The sequence below is a fragment of the Leptopilina heterotoma genome, unplaced genomic scaffold (genome assembly GCF_015476425.1).
Source record: "Leptopilina heterotoma isolate Lh14 unplaced genomic scaffold, ASM1547642v1 Lhet_362, whole genome shotgun sequence".
Classification (NCBI taxonomy): domain Eukaryota; kingdom Metazoa; phylum Arthropoda; class Insecta; order Hymenoptera; family Figitidae; genus Leptopilina; species Leptopilina heterotoma.
Window position 1 is genome coordinate 774,276 of NW_025111043.1, and position 11,215 is coordinate 785,490.

The 11,215-nt window shown below is 25.9% G+C and overlaps 1 protein-coding gene across 1 annotated transcript; it reads left to right on the forward strand.

Moving 5' to 3' along the window:
- Positions 1-2,195: 2,195 nt before the first annotated feature.
- LOC122505685 (NADH dehydrogenase [ubiquinone] flavoprotein 2, mitochondrial) lies at positions 2,196-9,106 on the forward strand. Its single transcript, XM_043617466.1, has 4 exons — positions 2,196-2,376; positions 2,500-2,562; positions 2,921-3,379; positions 8,679-9,106. The coding sequence occupies exons 1-4, from the start codon at positions 2,341-2,343 to the stop codon at positions 8,850-8,852; spliced, it is 732 nt and encodes a 243-aa protein (XP_043473401.1). The 5' UTR covers positions 2,196-2,340; the 3' UTR covers positions 8,853-9,106.
- Positions 9,107-11,215: the final 2,109 nt, after the last annotated feature.

Sequence of the window (11,215 nt, forward strand, 5' to 3'; positions counted from 1 at the left end):
GCTTTTTTGGACTTTTTGTCAGTCTTCTCTGCAGTAGAAAATTTGTCCTATTGGGGCCGTGTTAATAAAAATTAGTTGATATTATGCTAATACACCTTCCTCAACATTAGAAACGACAATTGCATCTCTTACACAAATTTAAAAAAAATTTTCCAAAAAAGTACAAAAAATTGAAATTTATAGTGAGTGAAGCATTAGCCGAAACATGAAAAAACATTAAAAACATATCGAAACCTTCCTTTTTTTCTTTTAGATGCCAAATTTAGATAAAAATACAAAATTAGGAACAAAAAGGAACTCAAATTTTTTAAAAATTCTGCCTTTTTTTGATTTTTTCCGTAAAATTTGTTTTTACATTCTTATCAAAAATGAGAAAGTCTTGGATTTGTGCGATTTTGAGCAATGTCTAATTTTGCTAAATCTTTACGTTTCATGACCCCCTGATTCCAAAAAAATGGTTTTTAGAAAAGTGTCTGTCCGTCCGTCTGTCTGTCTGTCTGTCTGTCTGTCTGTCTGTCTGTCTGTCTGTCTGTCTGTCTGTAGAAAAATTTGTCGCCACGATAACTCGAATAAATTTTTATGAATCGTCTTGCAATTTGGCACACTTTTTTAGTCCATAAAAATGAAGCCTGAGTTCTTTGCTAACTTTGCATAAAATTTCATATTTGTGCCTTCAAAAAATGAATTTAAAAATGTTTTGATAAAATTCTTTATCAGACTTAAATTTTAAGAAATTTTAATTATTCAATTTATTTTTGCATTCAAATTATTGAATTCTCTAATGAAAATTTATTTCAAAATGAATTTCAGTTAAAGTTTTACATAATAATTGAATATTAAAAGCATTATAGCATGAATTTTTAAAAATAATTAAATTTTATAATGGTTCCAAATCAAATTCTTTAAAAATTTGTATTTTTCATACTTATAACTAACAATTCTGTAGAATTAATTATTTTAAAAAAGTTTAATTGAATTTTTTTCTGAAATTATTTGAAGTATTTATTTTTTAATTCGTATTTAGTTAAAGAATTTCTGAATAGTTTAAATTTCGTAAACAAATGGATTTTAAAATTCTCAAAGAACTTTTTTAAAAAATTATTAAAAATAATTTATTCCTGTGGGAAAATAATAATGATTAAAATTTATTTAGAAAAGAAGTAATTGATTTTTTCAAATAATTTTAGAATTAAAGAAATTCGTAAATAAATGTAATGGAACATTTTTTGGAGTATCTAATCATTTTTAGAGAGAATCAGAATATTCTTTAGAGTCAAGGAAGAAGTCAAAATTTTGTTAAGTAATAAAGTTTTTCATATTAAAAGAAAAGAAAATATTTTACAGGATTTACATTTGTTAATTTTCTAAAATGTTTGTTACAAAATGCTAATTTTTGAGAATCAAAGGAAATAAAGAATAGTATAATAATATTAATAATTTTTTAGATTAACAAAAATATTTTTGAATTATTTGAGAAATAAAAAATAATATTATTAAATCAAAAAAAAAATAAAAACAAAATAAAGAAATGTAATATTATCTATCAAAACATATAAAAAACAAAAGCATAAATTTTGTTAAAAAATTGTTATTTTATATTTTATTTCTATTTTCTATCAAAACGAATAAAAAACAAAAGAATAACCATGACTATCTTCAGGTGTGGACAGACTGGACAGAATGAATTAGGCCTAGAATGAATACGACGATTATTAAGTTGAGTCTCCAATGTGAGAGAAGGTGCGCATCGATGTTCATAGCTATAGATATACCACAGCATACTTTAGTATACCTATAGCTATGAACATCGATGCGCACCTTCTCTCACATTGCAATGTTGAGTCTCCATGGAGACTCAACTTTATAGTTTAATGTTATAATTTCGCGCTTCGATAACTCGTAAATCGATACATCGAAAGTTAACGAGCGAGATGGTAGTCGCTCGTAACACCAAATTCAAATTCATTTTATTTATACGCATATTATCGAAAAAAAAGTCTAACTATAAAAACGAAAAATATAAAATTTAAGATACAAATCATTAAAAAGAATTTACCACGGAATATTCATATTTGTCTTTTAGCACAAAAATAAATAAAATTTAATATGTAATTTCCAGCAAAAAACATTTATCAACCGCCAATAAGACAGTGTTGCCATCATATAGAACCAGAAATTCCTTCTCGAAGTTTAAGAACAACTGCGCATGTGTGATTTACTACTGTAACCTTAAATTTGACGTATAAGTTTTAGGAAATTTATTTAGATTTTATTCTTCTAATTATAGTTAAATAAATAATTAAGATCTGAGAGAAAGAGTAAAAATCAGTGTGTGTCAAAATGTTGACGTCTTTACGAAAATCTTGCAGTCTGCTGGTAAGACTTTGAGAAAAAATTATAAGTATTTTCAACATTATGTAACCTCAAAAAATCAATTTTTCAGATTAATATTATTTTATGAAATATAACAGTATTTTTAGAAAAATTATATTTTCACAGAATTTAAAAAATATTCGAGGCCTTCAGTCGACAGTGTCACGAGGATCTGATCAGTTATTTGTGGTAAGTTAAATGAAAAGAATTTCTATGTTGACACCTTGTTTACGTATATTCTGTTTTTGTTACTTTCTATATTACATTTTTATAAAAATATTTCTTGTATTTTGTATTGTTTTACAATTAAATAATCAACTTCTATTTAACAATGGTTAAATAAACGTTCTTTCTTTTTTTTGTTATTTATAAATCTTGCACAATATTAACTAATATTTGGCAATAATGCTATTAAAGGTTTTATATATTTCGAAGAACATAAATAAATAAAGAATATTAATAAAAATTGTCACTATTAATTTATTTTTTACTAATAATATTTATTTTGAATGATTTAGTTGAATTAATGAAAAATGAAATTAAATAGCACAGAGACAGTGAAGAGGACAATCCGAGTATTCCCTTTGAATTCAATGCGGAGAATAAGAAACGTATCGATGCACTGTTAAAAATTTATCCCGAGGGCCACAAACGTGGTGCAATGATTCCGCTATTGGATTTGGCACAACGACAACATGGTTGGTTACCAATTTCAGCGATGCACAAAGTTGCCGAAATTATTGGAGTGTCGAATATGCGTGTTTATGAGGTTGCAACATTTTACACCATGTTCAATCGACGGCCAATGGGAAAATACCACGTTCAAGTTTGCACATGTACACCATGTTGGTTGAGAGATTCTGACTCGGTTTTGAATGCAGTTTGCGAGGCGACAAATTGCAAAGTCGGTGGTACTTCGTCAGATAAATTATTCACCATCTCCGAAGTTGAATGTCTTGGTGCTTGCGCTAATGCTCCGATGCTGCAAGTTAACGATGATTACTATGTGAGCAAACAAAAATTATCTTCAATTCAAAATTAAAAATTCACAAAAATAATCTCAATTTCTTTAAAATTAATTGTTTCTAAATTTATATTTAAATTTAGAAAGTTTAAAAAAATTATTATTTATTTTCTAATGTACTAAAAACTAAGAATTAATTGTTACAGATCCGGAACTTTTATTTTATAAAACAAATTTACAGGCTTCGCACTCATCTACTGAAACCTTAATTTAATAATTAATTTCAATTAAATTTTATGGAAATAATTCAATTCTTTTCATAAATAATAAAATTCTTCTCAGGTATTCAATTATTTTTGAAAATTTTAATAAAATTCTTTGCAAGTATTTAATTATTTTCATAAATAATAAAATTCATTTCGTAGAATTTCAATTATTTTTAATACAATTTTACAGGAATTGCTCGAAAAAATGTAGGGGAGAGTCTCCAGTTGTTAGACGGGTTTCATTTTTGACCCGTAAATTGTAAACGGGTAAACGAAATTGTAAATAAAATACACCGTTCGAAAGGTAACAGAAATACGCAACTTTTATTAAAAGAAAGTATAGTGTTTCGATGAACTCAAAAAATTTTACGATACATTTTTCGAGCACATCGCTTTTTTCAAAAAAAAAAAAAATGTCTCCAGTTGTGAGACACTTATTAAAAATTGCTAAAATTTAATAAGTTTGACATAAAACCTTATGTTTCGTAGAAATAATTAAATATATTAATAATATATATTATTATATACTAAATAATAATATTTATTCGCCAAAATATGACTATTAAATAAACACAATTTAATAGCTTCAACAAGAGCATTAAAATTGATTTCTTCTGAATCAATTGACTTTTTTCCACTTGACATGCCTAAAAATACTAGAAAAAAAATCGAAACAACATTTAAATAGTATGCCTGCAAAGTCGTATTTTTTATGCTGCCCAGATGGGTGTTGACACCGTCTCACAACTGGTGATATGCTGTGTCTCACACCCAGAAATTGGCGCTATTTTGAAAAAGGAAAATTAAATTATTTTCAACCGTAGATTGGAACAATGCAATATTGCATCACAAAATGTAAGGAAAACACTAAAAGAAAATGCATTTCATTTACCTTTTCCAATTAATTAAATTGGAAAAAAAGTACTTTGTATTTATTGAAAAAACGCTTTTTAGTCGATTATCACACACAGTGTTGGAATTAAAAAAAACAGTTTATATATCCGCTTCGGCGTACTTGAAAAAGTTGGCTCATATAAAAAGAAATGTTTTTATATAAACCAATCGTCTTTTTAATATTGCATGTTAAAAAAAATTGATTGTCTCACAACTGGAGGTGTCTCACAACTGGAGTCTCTCCCCTAATTATTCTTAAAAATTTAATTTCAATTCTTTGAAAAAAATCAATATTGAAAAAATGTGTTTTTTTAAATTCTTTGGAAGATTTCAATTATTAACAAAAATATTAGTATTTTTCAAAGGAATTCAATTATTTTCAAATATTTTAATAAAATTGTTCGAAAGAAGTCAATAATAATTGATTTCATACCTAATTAATTTTAATTAATTTTTTTTGAAATAATTCAATTATTCTTTTAGATTTTAATAAAATTCTTCCCAAGAATTAAATTATGTCAATAAATAACAAAATTATTCCCAAAAATTCAATTATTTTGAAGCATTTTAATAAAATTCTTTGAAAAATTCAATTATTTTCATGAATAACAGTATTCATCACAAGAATTCAATTATTTTTAAAAGTAATACATTTTTTCTTGGAAATCCAATTATTTAAAAACATTTAAATAAAATTGTTCGCAAGAATTCAATTATTTTCATAAATAATAAAATGCTTCTTAGGAATTCAATTATTTTCAAAAAAAATTTAATAAAATGTCACAGACATTCAATTATTCTCAAAAATATTAATAGAATTCTTTGTAAAATTTAATTATTTTAAAAAATTTTCCGCAATTCAATGACTTTCAATATCTACTATTTTCATAAAATTTCTAAATTATTTAAAAAAATTTTTAAATCTTCGTAAGAATTCAATTCTTTTCACGAATAATACAAATTTCTCAAGAATTTCATTATTTAAGGTAGTTCTCCGGCTGTTACTCTTGAAAAAATTGATTTTCGATAGATTTTCTTCAAATTTTGAAAAAACGTTTCCTCAAGTGCCCTTTAAATGTGGTAAAAATTTCAAAACCCTTGCGATGCTATATTTTGAGTTATTCAAGTCCAAACTTTCACTTTTACATGCGATTATGTTAAAAATAAAAAAGGGTTTTGAAATTTTTACCACATTTAAAGGGCATTCGAGGAAACATTTTTTCAAAATTTGAAGAAAATCTATCAAAAATCAATTTTTACAAGAGTAGCAGCCGGAGAACTACCTTAAATTAGAATTTGCATAAAATTAGTCAAAAGAAAGAAATTATTAAAAAATTTTCATAAAATTGATTTGAATTATTTTTCTAAATAGGTATTTAAATTCTTTCATGAATAAAAAATTCGTTGCAGGAATTCAATTTATTAGCAAGGTAAGAAAGAAGTAAATATTTTTGATAAAAATTAAGAAAAAGTCAGGAAAATAAAATATACAAATGGAATTTTTGTCAGTTTTGTGTTTAAAACGAGTTTTTTTTTGTCGTTAGGGGAGCGTGGGGTAATGGGAGCTTTTAAATTTTACGCACTTAAAAGCCTTCAAATTCGCTGCAATGTCTAGAAAATCTTCTACAACCTTTGTTTATATCATTCCAAAACAAACGATTACATTCTTGACAAATTTTTAGTAAAGACAAGGGAAAATGTATTTTTTGAGTTTTCGTTGTAAAATGCCAAATATTTCTAAACATCACCATAAGTAGTTAAAATCGTATTATTTAGTTCTGTTTTTTCATTATATTATAGGTGAATATGTGTAGATATGTATACTTGTATAAAAATCGAAATAATAATAAAATTTGTTTGTTTTTATTTTTTTATTCAAATTTTGTCCTGTAAAAATTCTGTGGGGTAATGGGAGAATTAGTGTCAGACCAAAGAATTTTCGTTACTATGTTGCGTCTTTCGTTATTTCTTTCAAAATTGTAAAAGATATCACCTTATGAAAAAACTTTTAATTAAAAAATAATTTTTGGTGGGAAAAATGAAAAATTTAATTTTTTTTCAAAAATTTTTTATTCAATTATAATTTAGGAAAAAATGTATTCTAAGTCTAAAGTTTTGGCTTCATTGTAAGTATTAACACTTTTTTCTATTAGAAAACAAAAAATATTCCTAAAATATAGAAATTTTTTAAATTTTTAAGTGAAAGCTCCCATTACCCCACAAATTGGGTGATCGCAAAAAATGTATTTTTTTTTGAAAATTTTTTTTTTCCAATTTACTTTCTCTTTTTAAGTTTCTTATTAAACACAATTAAAGATAAATAACGAAATGAGTAAGAAATAACGAAAACAATGTATCATTATAAAGATAAGTTGGTTTTTAAAATAATTTTCCTTAAGGGGCTCCAATTCCCCCACGCTCCCCTAAGTGTAATTTTTCGATAGCCACTTTTTTACTACTTTTTTTAGTTTGAAAGATACTTTTTGCTACTTTTTTACAACTAATTATCGAGTGCGAAGTCTGAGTTTATAAGTTGGGTCAATCCATTATATTTCACCTAAAGTCGTTGAGTCTTATTTTTAGAAAAATCTGATACTTCGCATTAATGACAATTGTTTTCAAAATTTTTTTAATTTTTAAGTTGAGTTGTAATGAAAAGAAGTTAGTTTGGGGTAAATGTAAACAGTTAAGGATTTAGAATTAAATAAGACGACAATATTTTAACCTTAGCTCACCTGTAATTGGTTCTGAGTATTGTCAAAGTTTTATTTTGACAATTGCCAATAATCATAAAAGGTTGGAAATCAAAGTTCACAGTTTTAGTATTATGACTTTAAAAGAATAATTATAAATGAATGAATTTGGTTCTATTTGACAACTATACTTTTTTGGCAATGTAAAATTATATAGAAAAGGAGATTGGGTCTTCTTTTCATAACTTCTTCGTGTGAGTCATTTGCAAGTATAATATATTTTGCATAATATTTTCCAAAAGTTCATTTTTGATGTTATGTGTTGCATTATTATCAATCAACTGTTTAAAAATCTACTACGATTTTTTTTCAGTTTTTCCATCCCTTAATACAGTAGTATATTTGAGATAACGTTTTTCTGGACTAATTCTTAACTACAGTGGTGTTTACATTTACCCCAAATTTTAGGAAAATTTCAAAATTTCGGAGTAAATGTAAACAATAAGTTTTTTGCATTTCAGGCTCATTAATATTTTCTTATACCCCATAAAATTTTTCTAGGGAAGTGAAGTAACAAGTTCATGCAAAAGAATTCCGTCAGTTTCACCGTTTAACGAAAAAAACTTACGTTTTTGGCGAAAAATATATTCTGTTTACATTTACCCCAAATGACCCCAATTTAGATAGTATACATTTTTTGGATGATATTTCTTTAAACTGGGTTAATTTACTATTGTGAATAGATTTTTATGTAAACATGCCCAAAATAATAGATAACAATTGATTTTAAAACCTACGTATTAAATGTCAAAAGTCACTACGTTTTAATTATGTTTTTCTAAACAGTGTGTAAATATTTGAAAATTTATTACTACTTAATATTAAGTACTTTTAAATGTAAAAATGTGAAATTGTATCTTAATATTCAGTCTTTTATGATTTTCATTGATCTGAATCACTTATATCTCCTCAGGTGCAAAACAAAAAAATCCAATTTTGGTCTTAATATTTAAGTTTCATCTTCTTTTCCATCCTCTCAAATTATGTCGATGGAGAATGAGCTATTTCCTCATTTTATGCACTTTTAAAAAATGTGCTTCCAAAAACGTATTTGTTGATTAAAATGCAAATACTTAATATTAAGTAGTAATAAATTTTCAAATATTTACAAACTGTTTAGAAAAATGTAATTAAAATGTGGTGACTTTTGACATTTCATAGGTAGGTTTTAAAAGTAATTGTTATCTATTATTTTGGAAATATTTACATATTAATCTGCTTATTCAAAAAATTTTTTGAAAATAATTGTCAAAAATGAATTGTACAGATATTGAAAATCATTAATACGAAGTATCAGATTTTTATAAAAATATGCCGCAACGACTTTATGTAAAGTGTAATGGATTGATCCAGTTTCTTTTATTTTGAATGAAAACTTTTTTAATTTAAAATGTTTTTAATTCTAAAATTGATTTTCTTCATACATAGGAGGATCTTACCGCGGAGAGTACTAAAGCGATAATTAACGCACTTAAAAATGGAGACAGACCACCGCCAGGGCCACAAAACGTAGGACGATTTGCGGCAGAACCTGCAGGGGGACTCACATCCTTAACTAGTCCGCCTCCTGGTCCCGGAGTAGGTGTTAGGTCTGATCTATAAGATCTTTGTAATTAAAAAACTCATTTTTTTCTAAATATAGTCAATCTTTCATTACATAAAGCTCTGAAATTTGAGTTATTAATTTTTTCAGACTCATGTTTGACTTCGACAATTTATAGTGAAAGAAACAAAAATGTTGTTATTTTTCTCCTGGGAGAATTTTTCCCTGTGTTACTGTATTTAATTTAAAAATAAATTTGTTACTTTTTTTCTCTCCAAAAATAAATTTCCTTAGAACTGCGTTAAAATCGAAATTATCTTTTATTCACGTGCATTTATTATTTAAAAGAAAAACATTTTTAGGAATTACACTGAGAAATATTGAATAAATGAGGCATTCTGTTTCAAAACGACCCCCCTTGTAAACAATTGCCAATTTAAGGCAATTTTTAAATAAATATGTTTCCTATTTAAATAAACCAATTGAATTTTGTTACTAGCAGTTTTGAAAGATAAATTCTTGAACTTTATGATAGTAAAAAGCTTTTTTTTTTTTTATTAACGTAATTTTATAAAAAATTTGATATGAAGGTGGATTTTGATAATAGATAAGATTGTGGATTTTAATTAATTTCTCAAAATCCACTGAAATGTCCAAGATAATTTTTACAGGAATAAAAATAGAATATTTATTCTTTTTTAGGGTTCCGTACACCTACGGTGTAACGGCGGAACCCTATTGGTGAGACTCTGTTGTCCGTAGCCAAATCGTGTCCCCCCCCTAGCAGCTAAACTATTTGACCTAAAGAGCTCAAATTTGGTCCAGATATGTATTTTCACTCGTAGATTACAGGAAAAATATAGCGAATGTGATTGGACGTGATGGTCATAGCGTTGTCAAGGAAATAACAAGATTTTTGGCCAAAAATGCATAAAAAGTGACCATTCCCCCCCCCTTAACTTCTAAACTATTCGACATGAAGAGCTGAAATTTTGCATGCTGGTGTATTTTTACTTGAATATTACAGGAAAAATATAGAGAACTTGATATGTAATGATGGCCATAGCGTTGTCAAGGAAAAACTAAAAAAATTTTTTTTCTCTAACTTTTACATTATTTGACCTAATGAGCTGAAAATTGGTATCCTAGTGTATTATTACAGTCAGACGACAAAAAATTTATTTAAGAAACTTTTTGAAAAAAAAATCAAAAAAAATTTTTTTTTAATTTTTTTTTTCAAAAAAAAAAAAAAAAAAAATTTTAATTTTTTTTAGTTTAAACACGTGGCATTAAATATTTTAAGGAAGAGAGTGAAACTTTAAGAGAATAAATGAGAGATTGTTTTCTGACTTTAATTTCTTAACTAAAAAAAAAAAAATTGGACAAGTGCGAGTTGTACTCGCACTGCAATGGCGGGTTCCGTATACAAATATTAAAACAATACTTGCAACATTTATCGGTAATTGATAGAATTAAAATAAACAATTAAAAAAATATATTAAAATCATTTGATAAAAAAAATAACTAAAAAAAATTAAAGTATTGTATATCTAATATTGTAAACAATAATAAGCAGAGGAACTATAATTTTGAAAATTTTGTTCCTCTGCTTATTATTGTTTACAATATTAGATATATGCAATACTTTAATTTTTTTAGTTATTTTTTTTATCAAATGATTTTAATATATTTTTTTAATTGTTTATTTTAATTCTATCAATTACCGATAAATGTTGCAAGTATTGTTTTAATATTTGTGTACGGAACCCGCCATTGCAGTGCGAGTACAACTCGCACTTGTCCAATTTTTTTTGACATCAATTTTATCAAAATCGGATATAACGTGTTTTGAGATATTTAAAAGTTTAACATTCAAATCAAATTTTCTGTTTGACTATACGTTATTTTTTTAAAAAAAGCTTTTTACTATCATAAAATTCAAGAATTTCTCTTTCAAAACTGCTAGTAACAAAATTCAATTGGTTTATTTAAATAGGAAACATATTTATGTTTTGAAATAAAATGCCTCACATTTATAAGAAATTTTATTTTGTAGGTATTTATTTCTAAAATATCATAATTTGTAATAGGGGTGAGTGGGGCAAACCGGCCATTAGTAACGGTTTTTTTTACTCTTGTGACTAAACGAATCAAAACTGATTTCATTTTTCGAGGTCTTGCTTGAAAGATCATTTAAGGGTATGTCCAAGGTGTGAAATGTAAACAAACCAAAAGGTAAACAAACCCAACACAAAAATCGCACTTTTGTAACAGCCATTTCTCTTACAAAAATTAACATTTTTACACTTTCCCTACAAAAAAGGAAAATTAGAGTTTCAAACTGTCCAAAAAAATCATTTTTGGCTATGAGCAATAAAAAGCAATTAGTAAAATAACTAATTAAAATGACCAGTAAAATAGC